The 20,000-nt window shown below is 42.0% G+C and overlaps 5 protein-coding genes across 8 annotated transcripts in view; 2 read left to right on the top strand and 3 right to left on the bottom strand.

Moving 5' to 3' along the window:
• Positions 1-4,338, bottom strand: part of pnpla7b (patatin-like phospholipase domain containing 7b) — a gene marked incomplete at its 5' end in the record, with an annotated part of 24,759 nt that extends 20,421 nt beyond the window's left edge. Inside the window, 11 exon segments of the mRNA XM_031570971.2 lie at positions 251-331; positions 1,988-2,116; positions 2,240-2,320; positions 2,783-2,806; positions 2,808-2,943; positions 3,121-3,261; positions 3,457-3,545; positions 3,687-3,769; positions 4,020-4,104; positions 4,284-4,295; positions 4,297-4,338. Of these exon segments, the coding sequence (XP_031426831.2) occupies positions 251-331; positions 1,988-2,116; positions 2,240-2,320; positions 2,783-2,806; positions 2,808-2,943; positions 3,121-3,261; positions 3,457-3,545; positions 3,687-3,769; positions 4,020-4,104; positions 4,284-4,295; positions 4,297-4,338 (903 nt within the window).
• Positions 4,339-7,013: 2,675 nt separating this feature from the next.
• LOC105891684 (39S ribosomal protein L41, mitochondrial) lies at positions 7,014-8,747 on the top strand. 3 transcript variants are annotated; one of them, XM_012817865.3, is made up of 2 exons: positions 7,014-7,122; positions 8,141-8,747. In XM_012817865.3, exon 2 carries the CDS (start codon positions 8,178-8,180, stop codon positions 8,583-8,585), a length of 408 nt encoding a protein of 135 aa, XP_012673319.2. In that variant the 5' UTR covers positions 7,014-7,122; positions 8,141-8,177; the 3' UTR covers positions 8,586-8,747. The 3 variants fall into 3 exon arrangements, with proteins under 3 accessions (XP_012673319.2, XP_031426833.1, XP_031426832.1); XM_031570973.2 differs by lacking the exon at positions 7,014-7,122 and adding an exon at positions 7,130-7,171; XM_031570972.2 differs by lacking the exon at positions 7,014-7,122 and adding an exon at positions 7,270-7,382.
• Positions 8,748-8,860: 113 nt separating this feature from the next.
• LOC122128493 (diphthine methyltransferase-like) lies at positions 8,861-13,464 on the bottom strand. Of its 2 annotated transcripts, none has more exons than XM_012817862.3 (9): positions 12,905-13,464; positions 12,667-12,800; positions 12,400-12,487; positions 12,164-12,258; positions 11,767-11,921; positions 11,349-11,421; positions 10,798-10,863; positions 10,507-10,679; positions 8,861-10,324 (listed from the first exon to the last, which is right to left on the bottom strand). In XM_012817862.3, exons 1-9 carry the CDS (start codon positions 13,043-13,045, stop codon positions 9,828-9,830), a joined length of 1,422 nt encoding a protein of 473 aa, XP_012673316.2. In that variant the 5' UTR covers positions 13,046-13,464; the 3' UTR covers positions 8,861-9,827. The 2 variants fall into 2 exon arrangements, with proteins under 2 accessions (XP_012673316.2, XP_042564258.1); XM_042708324.1 differs by having other exon boundaries at positions 11,767-11,924.
• Positions 13,465-13,555: 91 nt separating this feature from the next.
• On the top strand, positions 13,556-15,685 carry LOC122133037 (protein PAXX-like). The gene is made up of 7 exons (XM_042708325.1): positions 13,556-13,741; positions 13,951-14,011; positions 14,103-14,152; positions 14,284-14,471; positions 14,732-14,782; positions 14,967-15,063; positions 15,299-15,685. The coding sequence occupies exons 1-7, from the start codon at positions 13,632-13,634 to the stop codon at positions 15,348-15,350; spliced, it is 609 nt and encodes a 202-aa protein (XP_042564259.1). The 5' UTR covers positions 13,556-13,631; the 3' UTR covers positions 15,351-15,685.
• Positions 15,686-15,882: 197 nt separating this feature from the next.
• Positions 15,883-20,000, bottom strand: part of LOC105891665 (ATP-binding cassette, sub-family A (ABC1), member 2) — an 88,615-nt gene continuing 84,497 nt past the window's right edge. The window contains 5 exon segments of the mRNA XM_031570970.2: positions 15,883-18,798; positions 19,395-19,604; positions 19,779-19,784; positions 19,786-19,881; positions 19,884-19,919. Of these exon segments, the coding sequence (XP_031426830.1) occupies positions 18,658-18,798; positions 19,395-19,604; positions 19,779-19,784; positions 19,786-19,881; positions 19,884-19,919 (489 nt within the window). The 3' untranslated portion in view covers positions 15,883-18,657.

The following is a 20,000-nucleotide window of genomic DNA, read 5'->3' on the forward strand; positions in this document are numbered from 1 at the left end:
ATCGGTGGCTTTGCCACTGTGCATTTAAGTAATTTTAAAAAAGTCATTTTAAGTATAAACACTAGGCATGCACTTTTTAAACACTGTGTGCAAAATGTACCATCTTAAAAAAAGATGTTTTTTTTTTTAGACCACGTTTTTTAATCGCGAACGTTGCGGTTAGAAAATCGCGTTCTATCATATCGCGATTAAATCGCAAATGCAATTAATCGTTCAGCCCTACTCAGTGGTCAGAAAGCAGAGTACATACTGGGTTGAAGAGCTCAGTGGTCAGGCCCAGGTAGTTGTGCAGAGCCAGGAACGTCACCCTCTGCAGACGCACCATGATGATCTGGGCACGAGCGGAGAGAACAATGAGGATTATTGTAGTAAAAACACGGGAACAAAATGAGACCGTAACACAAACATAACACAATGACAGCACAGTGACGGACTGCTGACCGTACCTAATGACGACATTCGGTCATAAGGTTAGCAGACTGGATAGAGCCTTACTTTAAACCTCCATGCTTCTTGTGCTTTTGGTATACTACTGCTTTAAGCACTGCTTGTCGCAGAATCTGTGATTACATGAAACGGCTGTCCCGACACCACTTAATTAAAACTCCCCCCTTAATTAAAACCTTCCCTGGGCTGTTTGCCGCAATGGGCTTTGTACAACTTTGTGAACTCCTGTTTCTTCCAATCAATTATGTTGGACAAAATTCCATTATGGCCGTGCATTCATTAGGCAACGTGCCCCTGTGTGCTTCAATTGATGAAGCATGACAGCATCAATCCAGCGGTCATGGGTTAAGTTCCCAGAGCACGTGTATTGACAAATGTGCTCTTTCAATGCATTGCAGTTTGCTAAGGATCAATCGTCAGCCAAATGCCTTCTGTATATTCACAGTGCCTGGTGTGGAGTGGCCTGAGTGCCAAGTCTGGCTCAGTGCCAGTACAACTCTGACTCTAGAACACACCAGAACTCCATAGACTCTATAGGCAATACCAGTACTGACTCTAGAACACTCTAAAACTCCATAGGCAATACCAGTACTGACTCTAGAACACTCTAGAACTCCATAGACTCCATAGGCACCACCAGTACTGATTCTAGAACACTCTAGAACTCCATAGGCAATACCAGTACTGACTCTAGAACACTCTAGAACTCCATAGACTCTATATGCAATACCAGTACTGACTGTAGAACACTCTAGAACTCCATAGACTCCATAGGCAATACCAGTACTGACTCTAGAACACTCTAGAACTCCATAGACTCTATAGGCAATACCAGTACTGACTCTAGAACACTCTAGAACTCCATAGGCTCTATAGGCAATACCAGTACTGACTCTAGAACACTCTAGAACTCCATAGACTCTATAGGCAATACCAGTACTGACTCTAGAACACTCTAGAACTCCATAGACTCCATAAGCAATACCAGTACTGACTCTAGAACACTCTAGAACTCTATAGGCAATACCAGTACTGACTCTAGAACACTCTAGAACTCCATAGACTCTATAGGCAATACCAGTACTGACTCTAGAACACTCTAGAACTCCATAGACTCCATAAGCAATACCAGTACTGACTCTAGAACACTCTAGAACTCCATAGACTCTATAGGCAATACCAGTACTGACTCTAGAACTCCATAGACTCTATAGGCAATACCAGTACTGACTCTATAACACTCTAGAACTCCATAGACTCCATAAGCAATACCAGTACTGACTCTAGAACACTCTAGAACTCCATAGACTCTATAGGCAATACCAGTACTGACTCTAGAACACTCTAGAACTCCATAGACTCTATAGGCAATACCAGTACTGACTCTAGAACACTCTAGAACTCCATAGGCAATACCAGTACTGACTCTAGAACACTCTAGAACTCCATAGGCAATACCAGTACTGACTAGAACACTCTACAACTCCATTGACTCCATAGGCACTACCAGTACTGAGCACTGATCATACTCTTATATTACCTGTACGACGCGAACAAGAGTATCTGGGTATTTCTCAAAGACAGAGATGAAGGCGGATGCAGGCAAGCGCAAGATGGTGGAGGGGGTAGCAGCTCGGGCTGACACTGTTTTGTAAGGGGCCGGATGGCCCTGTGGGAAGAAGAGAAATGAATAAGGTCGCGTAGAGAGACTAAAGCACTTAGGTGTAACATCAACTACGACATTCTAAGAAGACCTCAGACCCTGAGGCAGGAGAAAGGGTGTGCTGCTTACAGTGATGACATCTAGGAGACTAAGCAGGCTGTGGACGCTGTCTCCTTGCAGGACCACCTTCACCACAGGATCTGTGCCATCCTGTTGATGAGAAAGGACACACAGTCATTCTCTGTCTCCTTGGCTCTTTGGCACTCTCTCTGTCCCTGCAGTGTCTCACTCTATTATCATCATCCACTGTTTTTTGGCAAGGCTTGACATACTATATAGCCAAGACAATGTCCTGCGATGCTCTGCTACTGGTCTCAGTTTATGAAGGTGTTCCTGCTCCTTTTATAGTATTTTATGGTATTTTATTTGTTTTATAAAATTAGCTTTTTCTTTGTTGTCACTACCACTGGCATGTTTTTATCTTATGCTTCATCAAAAACACCTGGGTATACCTTGTGTTGCTTTATATGTGGTCTAGAAATAACATGACTTGATGACCTTACTTGACCAAACCAATAGCAGTAAATAGTTGGTAAACAGCAATGGGATATAGGCACAGTCCAACATGTTTAAAGTAGTTTATGGGGTGGTCAGAATTTGAGCCCTTCTTACGCTCTCGTGGATGCGCAGCTCCAGGGCGTCCGCTCTGCACCACGTAGATGCTGTCGTCCATGTCGCCGGGCCGGAAGAGGACCTCCCCCTGCTGCAGCTCCACGAACACCATGTGTCGGCACAGCTCCAGGAACAGAGGCTTCTCAAAGTGACCCAGAAGCCTACAGGGGTGGGGGGGACACAACAGCCACTACAGGACATGATGCAATACCGTAACAATGCTATTTCAGGGCCATTGTCTTAGACGCCCCAGAGACAAGAAAAGTTCTTAAAACGACCTTCAGAGAGATGGGGACAGGGTGAGGCAGACAAAAGGAGGACACGGAGGTGACCCTCACCTGACGTTTTTGAGCATGTACAGGACCTCGGAGGGCAGGTGAGAGTTCTGGACGTCGAACTCGGTGAGGTCAGCCTCCAGCACCGAGGGAGGGGGCTCTCTGGGCTGTAGGGTGGGGCAGGATTGCGGAATGCGTAGGATTCTGGGGATACAGAGGGACATGGCTAGAGCAGTGTTCAAATTATGTGAACACCTACGTAAGTGTAAGAGAAGGACCGCTTTAAGCATTACCTGTACATATTGTCCACATAATCTACACAGTATTTCACAGCATTTTAACATACCTACACTATATTTTACATTAAATTGTTCACCAATCAAGATCTCATTTACACACTTGCGTGCTATCGAGAGGACTTTAGTTCTCTTGCGAGTGCGCTGCCGGGAAACTGGACCATTGGCGGGGGGAGAGGATAGAGTCTGTACCTACATGAGTCAGAACAGAAACAAACAAAAGCAAATGTGTGTTACACTAGAATGAAGAGATGCTGAATGTTGCATAAAACCCAAGTCTGGGCAAGCAGATAACAGAATCACAGATAATAAGGGACAATCAGCAGGGCTTACTTGTCTCATAATTTTACGGCCATAGAAAAGCACTTTGTCCCTTTTCCTGAAGCGATAATGCGGCGTCCCTGCTTGCGCTTCCTCTGCATAGTGCATTGAAATAATAATAAAGTGAGCATGAAAAACAGATACATTCAGTTAAAAAGGAAAGAGTAAGAATGATATATCTATCTATATCTTAATATATCTATATCTATCTATCATACTATATATATATATATATGCTATAGTGGTAGAATGTACCTTACTAACTTTACATAGGTTATTTTAAGAATACTAATTGAAGTATGAAATACACTAATGCAAAGCGGTCAGAACAACAGGATCACTCACGGGCCTTTCGTCTTCTGTACAGTAAACACACGATGATGGCGATAAAGGAGGTGACCACTGCTGCACCAATTAGAGCACCGGTCCACTGAAAGACACAGACATCAGCCAATCACAGCATTGCAGTACGACACTAATGACTAAAAAAAGTGTTTGACATATGAATGCATGAGGGCTTTCGTTAAGGTTCTTATATTTTTTATTTGGGGGAGTGTTGTAGTGGTTTTGCACCACACATGGTAGAGATGTTGTGGATGACTGATCTACCATAGTGGTCTGGCATCTGGTCCTCCACAAAGCGCTGCACCCGATCTCGGATTTCCGTTCCGCTTGCAGCACCACCTGCAGAGATTACACAGAACACCACATGAACAAGAACCACACCCACGAGTCTGGGACTACCACACACGGGCTAGGCCAGCAGAGATACACCCTAAACATCAGGAAGCCGGATCTGTGTTGTTCTTAACTTACCGGGTAAATGCTGCAGCTATCCTCCTCCTGTGTGCCATCCTCCATCTCTAAAATAAAGATGGAAACACCTTTCAAATTCCACTGATAACAGTTTGTCGTTGCTAGAAAAGAAATGCCCACCTTTCATCACAATAGCACTAATGATCTGAGGTGAGCTCTCCTTGGGCAATATGCCTCCAACATGACAAAACAACAAAGAATTAGTGACTGCGAGTGACAACTTACCTCCACATAAATCCTCCTCTCTATAACTCAAGTATCCCTACAGGCAAAGAATGAGCTACATTAGGGCTATCTCTTCTCTTTCCTTAATAGGATTAGACAAGTATGAGAGCAATGCGGATGACTCTTGGACTACAGATAAGCTACTTGATAGGCTATACAATAAGCTCAGTCCTGCCTGAAGCTACCCAGAAACAACAGGGGTGAACTAGCATATACGTATGTGTAAATGTGCAGTATAACATAGGCTATATGCACACCATGCTACAGATAGTGTAGGCTACCCTACGCAGGGTCCAGCGCCATGTGAACACCAGATGCTACCAGATGTTTACAAGAACAACAAAAGGGCAATCCGTAATAGACAATAACTTAAACAAATTTGAATATTGACATTCTTTGAGGTAAAAAAACATGGTTATGTTTATGGTTATGTTATGTTTACAACCAACTCAATTGCAGTGATATCACCCACAGCATTTCAGTGCTTCAGTAACCAATGAGTTTGCCCACATATAGGCTTCTGACTTAGGCCTCTGTGTTGTAAAGAGAAGGGGCCTTCTTATAAAATATTTAAATGCTGAAGTGACACAAGTTACTGCACCAAAATGTCCTTAAAATATGATTTGGCCTGTGTACCCATGATTAGCTACCTCCGTATCAAAGAGATGAATTATAACGTTTAGCTCAATATTGTTTTAAACCATTAGTGTTTCAAGTGTACAGTTTTGAACTTTTAATTGTTTTTCAATCACTGAAAGGCTAGATAACACATTTCTTCTTTGAACAACATGCACCAACTGTGACTTAAACTCGACAAACATCTACAGAGTAATGGTTATCCTAGGGTCATAGGCACATTGACACTTCCGTTAGCATGTTAAACACAGAGCTAATGTCTTATCAATATAATGCCAATGCTATGCTAGTAATATCTGCTTCTTTCTAATGAGAATATCAATACGTTAGCCATGATGTTGATTTTGCATGCTGATCAGTCCAATTTAGTATTGATTGACACACCTGGAGATCCTACTATGTTCCATGCCTCAAAAAAATCCATGACCCCACCAGACAAGTTTGATGACAAAAATCCTGGATCATGAAGATGAGGTTAATTCACTCCTCAACTAACTTATTGCTAACTTATAACCATAGCTAACAAACTGTCAGATGCTAAAATGATGTGGTTGCTATAGTCACAGAACAATCTGTCTCCCAAACCCATACAAAACCTCACTGAGAGGTTTGAAAAAAGTTATAATCTTGTAACGTTATAGTTGTATGGTTACACGCATATAATGTTTTGGTCACTTTGCTTTATCATATATACATTACTGTAATGACAACTATCATTGCATTCATGCATACAAGAATACGCTATTGAGGAGGCAATCTTATGATGAATAACTTTGTGTTTTTGACACTTTCCAGTATTAGGCAACATAGTATCACAATATAGCCTAACCGTCCATTAGACTGATAAAAAAAAACACAGGGTAGATTAACGTTGAACTCAGTCGAACGTCCTCGTGACAACAATGCTCTGAGAAAAGCACACAAAACTGATAAACTGAGAGAACTTGGGAGTAGCGCTGGGCAGAGTCCGTTTAGAATAGATAAAATAGCCTATTGGATCAGAGAGTTCATTTAAAGGGAACATTTTGCGCTCACAGTGGGGCAGAGTGATTGACAGTAGATTTCCTTTCCATGCCTTACTCTATTGTAACAAGACACCCCCTGCAATCTCCGTCTGTACATTCAAGTTACCACTGCAAGCCAGCCCAACACCCACATGCTTAGGTTGGGTACACCGTTGTTCCCGGTGCCACTTATTTGGAAGTGCAGTGATTACTTTTGACCTACTCTGTGATCTGTTGTCCTTTTTTAATCTTCACGCGCACCCACACACCACCACCACCACCACCACCACAACAACAACAACAACAAGCACAGTTGAGCGGGGGCAGAGTTAACTGTGAAAAGTTGTGCACCATGAGTTCTTAACAAGACTATATAAGGGGTAGTCGAAGAAGTGCATAATTTGTTTACATGCAACACTCCTGACCAGAGTAGCCTTAACACCTTGTACACAAAGTTGCACTGAAATCAGCAGATCAGAATGCATACTCTTTCATACACCCCAGGTGCTCGTATAACAGTAATCTGCGATCGGCTGTTTGAAAGGGTGTACTTACTCTAACAGTCTTTTAAATCACCTCCGTATTTCAGACTTGGCACTTCACCCATTCAGGCTGTCTTTTTGGATGTGTGTGAACGTATGTGGGACTCCTACCCACTCCCTATTGAGTGTCTGCACTCACTATTGGCTAATACAGATCGGTTTTGGCCAATCCCAGAAACCCTCACTCTGATGTCGAATTATTCGTCTTCTAGCATGCTGGTCAAGGTGAGTAGCGTTATTTTGGTAACTTGAGCAGGATTTTGACGTTATAAAGGTTACCATATTAATGTTTCTAATATTTCAAGGGACATATGTAGCACATTATTTAGCTCGCTAAATGTTAATGTGTTTTACTGGGTCTAATATAAGGCATTGCTAGTAACTTTACATCAAAAATTGTTACTCTGCTAGCTAATGATAATGTTACATAGCTGTCTCATTTGTCTTGACATGCTTAGCCAGCCCAGTTTAAACATTTCATGAATGTATGCATGAAAAATAACTTGGAAGTTGTGATAACTGCTGTGATATCTTAAAATGTTTGGCGGTTGACCACCACTGCGTAATCAAGCAGGTTAGCTTGTTAGCTAGCAATAGGATGACCATAGACAGATGCTGGTAGAGTTTGCTAGCTAGCGATATTCTGGCTGGGTAATTTAACTAAGTTCATTAACGTTACAGCAGTTTTTCAATTATATACTTTAATGTGCGCATTCAGCAACTTCTTACATGATCACTTGTGTATGATGACGGCTAACGAGGATTAGGTTGATGAGCACGATGAGTACATTGGATTAATGATGGAGCTACTAACAATCTAAACAAATGCATTAATTGTAAAAGAATGTAGTATTTGTTTCACAAGATTCCTGTGTTGTTGCATATGTTTACTTTTACATAACTTGAAAAATAATAAACAAATGGATTAAAACGTATGTAACTAAATTGCAATTTACAGACTTTTGGATTGTGCATTGCGCCTTTTCTGTCAGACTTTTGCAATTTGTGAATACTTCAAAAGCTCTGCCAATAATAGTTCATTTGAAGGTCAAAGCAGGAATTGGGCTACTCATCAAAAAGGCCATCTTTCTGAGCCATAGAACATATACTTGGTCTAAATGCATAATATTGAACACACATCAGTGTGCTGATGCTCAGATTGGTGCTAATCATGACTTCTGTTCTATTTTACCAATGTCTTGAGTTGTTCTCCCTTTTCTCTCTCTCTCTCTCTCTGCAACAGGTTATTTCACTGTGACTTTGACAGACGCTCTGCACTGATGGGGTTGTTGTCAACACTGACGCGTGGGCTGATCAGGGGCGCCGACCGAATGTCTGCGTTCACTAGCAAGCGCGGCCCGAAGTCCAACTACAAAGGGAGAGGAGCAAGACCAGCGGGCCGTCTGACCTGCAGTGGGAAGTTTGTTCCCGTGAGGGAGATGATTCCGGAGTTTGTCGTGCCCTCTCTGCAGGGGTTTAACCTCAAGCCGTACGTGTCGTACCGCGCCCCTGGGGGAACGGAGCCCGCCCTCACCACGGAGATGTTATTCAACCAGACTGTAGCCCCACACATTAAAAGGGACATCGAAGAAGGCACGTTTGATAAGAACAACCTGGAGAAATATGGCCTTGACCCTGAACAAAAGGGGAAACTATTCAAACTGCATCCCAAAAACTTTGTTCGCTAACAGTAACAGATATGAACTGGTTCAAATGCAGCTCAATCACAAACTAAATGAACAGTGCGAAATGATGGACCTCTGTTGGAGATTGCTGTGGATTTAACAATGTAAAATGTGTTCAATTGTTAAAGGTTATTTCGCCCGTGTATGTGTTATCTGGAAGGAAAATACCAATAAATTTGTCTTTTGGATTCAGTAAAAATAATTAAATAAAAGATTCATGTAACAGTTTCCCTGAAAGTCGACACGTAATGAAGCTAAATTAATCAAGGACCTGTAAATGGAGTACAATACTAAAAACATATTTATTGCCTTAAAAATACAGATTGTGATTTATTTTAAAACAAAACTACTTAAACAATGTCTTTGCAAAAACATCAGAAGCTAACACAACCGGTCAAAGAATAAATAGGAAGACATGACAGTTGAATTCTGATGTAATCTGTGTGTATAATTTCCAATGCCTCCCCATCAGTTTGAGACAAACATTGGACACATGTCGTTAGGTTGTGTAATGAAGATTGTACAATCTGACCATCTGGTGCAAACCCATCAGTGGAATTCAGGTTTAAACCTGTATGACAATCACATCTGTCTTACAAGATAGCATAGACTGCGGAACCATTCTGGATCCTATCTTTATGAGTATCTTACAATAAGCTTGTTCTGTGCGCCCTTACACATTGTGGTGGAGACTATTATGAGATATTTGCATGGGATGAAGACATTCAGCCAATGGATACTGTAAGAGGTCTGGAAAAACTGAAAGTGTCCGTTCATTCATAATAAGTGCTCTGCAAAGGTATCGGTGACACTGGGGTAGTTTGTCATTTTCCATAATACATAATCCTTGCCCTCAGCGCTCTCCCTGCTCACCTTCTTGTTTTGTGCACTACATGCATTCACTTAGAAGCCTTGGCTAAGAGACATGATATGCCGTCGTATCCTTATTAGTTTGTTTTGAGGCGTTCACCTCATGTTTGATCTCTCCTAATGCACCTCATACAGTGCCCGAGGTGGCCAGGAAGACTGAATGAATGTCCTTCTGCACGTATGAATTATTGTGAGCCACCTAAATATGATCACTTCACACATTTTCGTGGCTCGCAGCAATGCTGACTAAACCCATCATTTTCATCTTTGCCCTTTATCTACCCCGATGTAAAACTTCTGACCCCATAATGTGTCTCTGCATAGCTCAGCTCTGATAAGTAGGAACTTCACCATCGCTGCATTAGCTGCTGTGTCTCACAGTACAGCGGCGACGGCAGTGTTCCCAGTATCCTGGTCCTGCTCTGCGGCGGCGGCAGTGTTCCCAGTAGCCTGGTCCTGCCCTGTCCGGTCCTGCCCTGCCTCGGTCCCACCCTCCTTTGGGCTCCAGTCCCAGCGCCACACGTGCAGCATGTGGTCGTAGAAGGAGCAGCTGGCCAGCAGGCAGGAGACCGAGGGAGAGTCCAGTGCAGGTGTGGGGGGCGCCACTGAACGCGGGTCTGGCTGGGGGGTGGGCTCGGGGATGTAGCGCCCCATCTCGTCCTCTAGGGAGGTGTCGAAGCAGGCCGTGGGGGACTCGTACTGGATCCTGAGGTGGCCTCCCACTGCTGGCTGGAGCCGGCTGGGTTCACCTGACCCCTGAGGGGACGCCGGGGGAGGGCTGTCCAGAGACACGCGGGACCAGTCTGCCCCGTAGGCTAGGGAGTTGTGTAAGACATAGGAGGCCAGGATAGGGCAAGGTCCTTCACTGCCCTCTACAGGAAGGAAAACAAAAACAAACTTTTAAAACCAATAAGAAAATCCCAATTCCTCTAAATACCTACAGCCCCTTTAGAGTCAAATATCTAATAGAGCTTTGTCATTACAAGGAATCGTGTCTTATAGAATATAAGTAGCTCAACCACCATGAACGTGACTAAATAGAGAGACCCATTACCCATGGCCTCCTGACAGTGGAGTATGTGGAAGTCGTTGTGCATGCAGGCTGCCAACAACAGGTGGTCGTGGGCAGGATGCCACTTCAGGCGCCACACCCCTCCCCCAATGGCGCTTTCGCTGAGCGGCCGCCGCATGTTCCGTCCGTCCCACAGCAGCACGTGCTCGTCGTAGCTGGAGCGGAGACATGGAGACATGGACATGGCCGTGAGACACTCAGAGCTGTACAGAGTGCAGCTGATAAGCTCCAGCCGGCAGACCAAAGTCAGTCAGACTGAAGAAGAGTGCTTACCTGCCCGTCGCCAGGATGTGTTCGCGGTGAGGGTTGCTGTGGATACTACAAACGCCCATGGAGTGCCTGGGGGGGGGGGGGGGAAAGGTTGAATTGGTGAGGGCAGCACTGGTTTAACCAAAGTATTTACAACAAGTGACCTCTTTTTGTGAAGTCATGGATATACAAATGATTTGGAGGAACCATACAATAACAATATGTATATAATAATCAACCTATGCTTATATTACTAAATGATCCTTACTAATATTATTAATGGCCAACTGATACACAATGAAATGCTCAATATACAATGAGAAAACATGAAAATCAGAACCATGATGGAATGCAACATGTACAATGTCTCCATCTGCTGGACAACTCCAGGCACCACATGGTGCTGTTGTACATTAAACAAAAGCAGGTCATTACAACTTGTCAATCAGACTATTGATTCAGATTGACAGAGCCTTTGTTTGCAAGGAGACAACACCGACAACACTGTAGTCAGGTGCCTCACAGACGATGCATTTTGTCTTTTGGGAGCGGTGGTCCAAATGCACATCTCTCACCTCTTGCTGGTGAAGGTGGGACAGGAGGGACCTATCCTAAGATCCCAGCCTTTCAGTTTGCAATCGTCCCCACCTGGCACATTCCAGACAGATGAAAACAGACAGACAGACAGACAGACAGACAGACAGAGGTTGGTGATGAGCTACCATAAACATGAAGTCATTCAAGGGCTTTCATTCTCATGCACCGTGCAGAGAGGCAGGGGTGTCCCCTCCGCTTACCACAGCCAGTACAGCAGAAAGTAGGGACAAACCCTTGTCTCTGTTTGTGAACAACACCATTCGCTACGGCACTAAAAATAAACACCAAACCATGGCCTAACGTGCCACATCTCACAAGTGAAGGACAACTATGACAACTATGGAGACAACACATGGACGAGTGGTAAAATGAGAACAGCAACAATAACCATCTCACCGGAGTAAATAATCTGTGTGTCCCAGTAGCTGAAGGCTGCTATCCAAGCTTCAAAGTCATGGGCTTTCCACTGGGACAGAGCGGTCAGGCTCGTCTCAGTCAGGCCCAGAACATTAACACAGCCTTTAGAGTCACTAGACACCACACGGATTGCACTGCTATGGAAAGAGAGAGAGAGAGAGAAACAAAGAAATATCAAAAATGCGTACAGACATGATTATATGCAACATGTAAATGCATTAAGACACAACAAATTGTTACACATTTTTTGAGATCTGAGTATAAAATAAGACGCTCGGCCACTCTTAAAGGTAAGGGCTATATATACTGTATACACAGTACAATTTGTTGTGTCTTAATGCATATATATATATATATAAATTAAACTGTCACTAACCTGTCACCTCTCCCTGTAGACCAGTCCAAAGAGAGTGCAAGCCTGTCAGGACCCAGCTCTGTGCTTGATACTTTATCCAGACCACAGAGTCCATCCTACTAAAGACAGAGTCATGAGAAAAACAAGGCCTAAGCCACTTACGCATGGCGAGTTATTGTAAGCCTGCAAGGCCTGGGTTGCATTCAGTGCAGACCTGAATTCACGATAGGCCTAAGGAAGACACACTGCCCTCTCACCTGTGTGTCTTGCAGCAAGTGAAGCTGTAGTTCCCCAGTGGCTGTTGCCATGCCCAAAAGTGGTTGTCCGGACACTGGTACATGGCACCTGATGACATTACAATATTAGCCTACATTCATCCAAAACAACTCCGTAGTTTAACATCTGTTGAAGTGACTATTGACTTACGTATAAATGAATGCTGTTTATAAAGTGGATAGAAAGACAGCTAATCGTAATCCACGCGCACAGTTATAGCATTAATTTAGCACGGTGAAATAATTTACCATTTTACATCTAGTATGGCTGGCGTGTCAATGCGTTGAAGTTCAGTCAGAGGGGGACACAATGCTCCTTGTTGTTGAAAGCGGAACAGATATAATCGACCGATCCTATTTGGCGTGGCCGACTCTTCAACTGCCTTCAAAAGCACAACAAATGCAGAAAATTAAAAAAATCAGCTACACGTTTCTGGGTGATACTGACGGAAAGAAATACTTGAATGATTTTTTCAAATGTGCTTACCCCATCTTGGCCTTTCTGTAACTGGTAGGTCCCACATGCTAGAATATGGTGCCACTGGGGAACAGGACACCATTCAACCGTGTCAGCACTCAACTCGGTGTCAAATACCTGCAAGCTGCGAGTTCTTGATTTCCACGCCATCGCAAAACGTTAGCTCCGGTTACTGTAGACTGCTTCTAAAACTTCAAGACTAGCGGAAACAGTGATGGAGATTAAACACATGCCTACGCTTTGATATAACTCCCTGCCATGCTTAAGCAAGCGTGGAGTACTGCAATAGCATCATAGCTAATTCTACCAATCTGCTGTGACCAGACTTGCTGCGCCAATTTCTAACTAACGTTAGTAAGCTAGCTAGCGATAAATGGCTAGCTAACATGCATCCACTGCAGCAACGGCATTTAAACTACACGAAATATGGCAATGTACGATTTAACAAGTATCTGCTGCATCTGCACCATGAGAAGATTATTCCAAATGTTAAGTCATTTATATAACTTTCACAACTGCAAACTCGTCTGTTGGTTGTCAACAAGTTTTGAGGTCAACAGATTAGTCACTTCCGGGTAAATATAATTCGATTGGTTGCTCATTTTATTTACGTCATATGAATTCACTGTCGGTTTGTTCTTCAACCAAAGGCTAGATTTGAATGCAGCTAATTTAGGTTTCGCTCTTGGTTTGATGAGTGATTTCAACTAAATTATTGTAGGTTTGGTCTCCTAAAATGGATCCAAGTACTATCAGAAAACAGTTTTTCTTCACAGTGTCAGATAAAACAGACGGATCAAAGTATTTATGCTACACTCACGACTGCGCCGCTGCTTTAAACATAGGGTGAGTTCGGCTTTCTCTTTCAAATGAATTGCACTCGAAACAACACTGACAGGTTTTCCCAAAACTATGTCCACTGTTGTTTTTTGTTGATCGTTGTCTGGGTAGGCCTACCTACCTACCTACCTGATACTTTTCCTCGTTCCAGAGGTACGTGAAGTATAGAGGATATTCCATGTTGAATTGTTAAGTAATGTGATCCCCACCCCTAGAGTGACTGATGCTGTAGATGTTTGGAGAGCAAGGATCACTGATGAGAATAAGGCCCAACTTGTAAGTATAGAAGTGTTGCAAGTAAACTAGATTCAAAGGAAACACGGTAATCATTGTTTTAAAGACTGAATTAAATCATTTCTATTGACAGCTGAAGCACTATTCGTTGAAATCAACAGAGGACTGCATTACGAAATTGAGGTAAGGCTTGTAGGCTACTTCTACTCTTCCAGATGCTAGAGGATCTGATCCTGAATTCTCTCTCTCTCTCTCTCTCCATCTATCTTTATCTATATCTATCACACACACACACACCACACGTTGGTTCACAGATCCTCATGTGGTCGTGGAAATGCTTTTGTGTCCGTGGAGTTGGACCAGGTGGTCCTCCATCTTGGGCCATCACCAACAGACATGACCATGACCATGACCAAACTCACTGATGTCGATGGGAAAGTGGAGCTGAAGGATCTTCTATTTAGGATGACTGACTGCTTGAGTCATTGGCAGGGCACTGAAGGTAATGTCCACTGGAATCATCTAGCGCACGTCATTTGGTCATTGGCATACGGGATTTGAGTACTTTTTATACCAATTTATAGCTGGGTCACTGCTCCAGTATTATACACATGGGACATGTTCGTCATGGGTATGAGATCAGTCTGCATTAAAATGCAACTACCTGTCATTGCACAATAAAATATGTCTTAAACATTTGATTCATATGTCATAGAAGTTTGTGTGTCTGGCCATTCATTGGATGTCTGGATTGTTTTTCAGGAGGTCAGGTATTGTACAGCCCCGGGAAGAACTCTCACAAGAGAACTAATGGTATGCAGGATGTACCATGATTTTCCCCACATAAGTTATTGCATATATCGTGTTGCTGTGATTTTGTTTTAACATGTGATAAATTACATCAAAAGTCCTTATATAATGCACTGTAGAGAGTTTTAAGAGATTGAAAAGCAATTTAATTTAGTAAAAAAAAGAACCACTCCGCGCTTTCTTTCAGACTTTGAGCCCCGAAGACTACAGAGCGGTAATGGCTCATCCACAGGGGTCCGCAAGCGCCTTCCTGGAGACTCTTTGATCAACCCAGGAACCAGAAGGTGCGCTCTGATCAACTAGAACCACACAAAACTAAGTCCAGTTAGTTAGTATGGATGAAGATTACTTCTGATACAGCGCTTAACACGCTTGTCTGGAAGGAGATTGTTTTTCGTTTTTAAAAAAGAAAACTTTTTAGTGTGGACGTAGCCTTAGAATGTCAACATTTTAAATTAAGCACAAATAAGGGGATTTGTCAATTTATTTGTATAATTATAACATTTATTTATTTCATAGCAAGCGACCTGCAACTGGTGTGGCTTTTGATGATGACACTGATGACCTGTAATAATGAAGATGATTGGGATGATAATGAAGATGATTGTGGTTATGATGACTATGATGATAATGATCAACTTTAGCTTTTAATCTAAAATGTCTGGCCTCTAAAGCAGTCTCACACATGAACCATTTTAAAGCTGCAATGAACTCTCATGAATGTTCTTTTAAACTCAACTCAACACTATATACTGAAAGGTTTTTAACATACATTTTTTATCACTCAGGAAATCAGACTGCTTCTAAAATATCCTATGATGAGATCTTTAATATGAATATCTATCTGCTTTTACATTACTTCAAATAATGTTATACCTGTAATAAATATAAATGTGCCTTTTTAAATGCTGTGGTGTTTGCTTTTTTTCATTGATTGAAAAGTTGTCATCCTGTGTATCTTGCAATAGAAAAATGTCTAAACTTTCCACATTAACTATACTTCATTTTATACATTGATGAATAAGGACATTCTATATTCTTATTTACTATACATCTCAATTATTGATGGTAAATACAAACAATGACCGACACTCACTACTCCAGAAGTTCACCATATTTATTTTTTTCCTTCACTTGTCTGTAATATTAAAAACACCAGATCACCTCATTTGAAACACAAGATTATGGAAACAACACATTAGAAACAAGCTCAAAATGTCCAAGTAAAAATGTTACATGACAACCAATTAGAACAAAGGTTGAATGAAAAAACAAAAACCTAACAGACATTCATAAAATATAAATATATTTATATTCATATACACATACATAAGATACATCCCCAAAGCACATTGCTCCAGATTAAAACAAAAGAACCACTAGGTCCATTTCCCTCAAAAGATCCGTTGCAGGTCATTTATGGAACCTAGCTTTCACCCTGCTGGTGCACTAGCCCCTACAGCACTGATTTTCTCCAGGGCTTCAAGCAGCACATTCACTCAAAGGAGGAGACGTCTTTGCCATCTTGGAAAAAAAAAGTACACTGTCAATTAAATCAGAATGCTGGTCAAGGCTTTTGCTATCTAGAGTTTGGCATGGGTTGGTAAGGTTACACGATCAAACCTGCTGTTTACACAAACGTTGAGGTTTCACAGAGCTCTGACCTAAGCCGAGCATGACGGTCACTATCGGAGTTACACAGGTGAATGTTCAAGTTAACAATTTGACCTTACAGTGTTAGTGATGACAAACGACTTTCCCCACCTCCTAAGTTAGATAGTTTTAAAAGTTTTTTTTACGAAACAGGATGCATCGTACATTTTTGAAACACACTTAGTTAAACACATTCACATTCCGTGCAGAATGAAGTCATTTGTTTTTCCTTTGGTCTTCTGTCTTATAAAACATATCCAGGGTCACACCCCTTTTCATTCCATATGCTTTAGTCTTCTCTATACATTCTAAGAAAATATAAATCTGTCGTTGCCTATCCTTTTTCAAAAGTACCATGGATTTTTTTTAACTATAACTTTCTGAATTGGACAAAAGGAGAGAAAAAAAAAACACACTGGTCCAATTTTATGAACAAGCCAAGTGCCAGATGGTTTCAGAGTAAATTACGGAGTCGAAAACAAAAAGTTCAGAAAACTGAGATACAACAACTGAAATGATCATGGTAAATTAATCAAGACAGCAGGAGAAACACAAAAGACTCTCAACTGTAGTTCAAAACAATCATATTATGGCTCACACACCAGTACAAAATTCAAGAACAAAAAATAAAATCGTATTTCTTCCATTAGCAATACGGACGTGGCTGTATTCAAAATATTTTTTTTCAATTTCCATGCTGTCCTTCACTGTCCAAACACTTGAAAAACCTTGAGTGTTTGCGTTTGTATCACAGTGATGGTACGTGAGTTTGATAGGTCTTTGTAGCAAAGATATCTTGTAAGTGACCCTAGTTCTTATATGATCCAGTTAAACAATTTAACAGTATTAGTTCCTGCATTTGACTAAAGAGTACTGACTACCTAAACTATAAGATAATTAAACATACAAAGGATATTGCGAATAATAAACAAGTTAGAGGAAAAGAGAAGAAAGTGTTTCAAAGTGCTCCATTCATGAGGCAAAAGAGAATGAATTCATGAAAGAAAGATAAAGTGTGTGTGTGTGTGTGTGTGTGTACATACACACACATACACACAAACACACACATACCTATACATATTTATATTCACAACGAAGAGGCTCAAGCTTTTAGGAGGCACCAGATTCTGTGCAAAACATTTTCATGCCATTTACATTCTCGTACGTGAAGATACAGGACCTAGAGTATGTGGAGGGCAGTTTCCACTTCAATGGGGTCAGTCAAGTCATTTTAAAGGCCTACGAATCAGGACACAAACCATTTTAAAGGCCTACGAATCAGGAGACAAACCATTTTAAAGGCCTACGAATCAGGACACAAACCATTTTCTCCAGTGTTTCCTGTCGAAAGACAGCACCTCAGGTGCATTAAGAAACCAGCAATCATTTATTAAATGAACCACATCCATGTGTCCAAAACATTTCACTATTCAAAATATATCATTCTTCTTACCACAGCAAAAATGTAGATATGACACAATACAAGTCTGACACTATACGCATGCTTTCAAGGCAGGTACAACTTAAAAAAACAACAACATGATTAACAGTTTCAACAAGGGGGTTTGTGTAGTTACATCGCTCCTGTAGCTGAAATAAAAACGCATTATTTATGATAACTTAGTCAAACAACGCTCCAAAGCAAACATTTAATTAAGAGGTAAGAGATGCTTTGTGATCAAAACATGTTGTGGATGATAAACTCATCTTCTGACATCAGTGGCACAAACACCACAATAAACAGACTCGGGAATCAAACAAGTCACCTCTATCCTAGCTCTCCCTCCACTTAACTCTGTTTTGACCATTTGTCAACATTGCCAAACAGCTCCGAGAAGTAAAAAAAAAAAACAAATACATGTGCATTTCGCTGGAATACCTACACCGTCTTCATAAAAGCAAGCGTTCTCATTATCCTGTACCGGTATGGAGGCCATGATCAGAGGCTCTCCTCTCGATCCTTCACACCGTCAAGCCAGCCTCAGCCTCAGCCTCGGCCTCGGCCATGTGATGAGGTGTTAGTCTGGCCTGAGTCTCTGCCTCAGACTTGAGTCTTATGTGCGTTCAGCAGGTTGCGTACCCCCTCGTACTCACCCTTCTTTTAGTGCACTCTGAAGAAGAAGAAGAAGAAGAAGAAGAGTGCCTCCTCCCAAGCAGACACACACAGCCAGATGAAGAGTGCTCTTGTTTTCAAAGAGATTCCTTAAAACCGTCTCTTTCGTTTGTCAGGATCCGACGTCTGAGCCTGAGGCTTGATGTTTGTTTGTGTTTGTTGTTTGTGTGTTTGTTTGTTTGTTTGTTTTTTGTGTGTTTGAGGAGGCCCCTGTTCTCAGCAAGAGAGTGTCCGTGTTGAAAGACAGCTGGACCTGCCAAGCCAAAGAACCACGTCATTAGAAAAACATGTGTTGGTGTGTGTGGAGAGTAGAAATCATGCAAAAAGCACATCTGTTGGTGTGTGTGTTGAGAATCATGCAAACATGGCTGTGTGCTTGTGTGGTTGTGAGAGACAAGTCATTGCAGAAAACATGTGGTTGTGTGTGTGTGGAGAGAAAATCATTCAAAAAACATGGTTTGTGGTGTGTGTGTGCTGGTGTGTGTGTGTGGTGTGTTGTTGTTGGAGAGGAAATATCATTGAGAAAAATGTGTTGTGTGTGTGTGTTGAGGAAATCATGCAAAAAACATGTGTTGTGTGTGTGTGTGAGAAATCATGCAAAAAAACCTTACACGCCTCAAACTTATGTATTGTCATGTAAATGTATAACTGAGCTCAGTGCTTAAAGCATTTCTAATGATCTCTCTATTTCTTAGTATGCCAAGACTCTCAAATATACCCATCACTGCTGATTAACCATTTGCAAAGCCATAGCTCTACTAACTCCAACACTCTCTCAACTGTTCCTGCTCCCCCTTCAGATGTGTTTTTGATCCCCATCCTTTTCTCTCTCATTAAGCCTTGTCTCACCCTCTCTTCCTCGAAGCTGATGAGCCCTTCATCATCGTCGCTCTCCAGCTCCTCTGGCTCCTCACACACCAGGGCGTTGAGCTCCGTGTTGGCTGTCTGGGGGCGCAGGATGTTGAGCAGGCGCTGCAGTGGCGACTGGCCGCCACCGGGGGGCGAGCTCTCCTGCTGCTCCAGGTTGTCGCTTTGCTTTTTGGCGAAGTTGACAAAAACCTGCCAGAGAAAAACAACACAAGAATTTAATTTAATTTGTAGAGTTAAAAGGACATGAGATATAACATTAATTAAAACAAATAAAATGATAAAAGATGTTAAAACAAGCAGTGATTTACAATTTGCTTTGCATGTCCCTCACTGGATGAGAGAAAAGAAGCAGTAGTCACTTACATTGTCCCAGTGTGGTCTGACTGACGGAGTAATCTTCAATGCTCAGCACCTCCACCACCTGCTCCATCTTACTGAAGACTTGCGCCAGAGAAATACGCTCGGGATTTTCAGCTGATACTGGATTTTGGTATGGTGTCGCTCCTAAGAAAAGACAGACATACGACATGTACAAACAAACAAACAAACAAACAAACAAACAAACAAACAAATGTAGGCAATTCC

This window comes from Clupea harengus, chromosome 7 (genome assembly GCF_900700415.2).
Source record: "Clupea harengus chromosome 7, Ch_v2.0.2, whole genome shotgun sequence".
NCBI lineage: Eukaryota > Metazoa > Chordata > Actinopteri > Clupeiformes > Clupeidae > Clupea > Clupea harengus.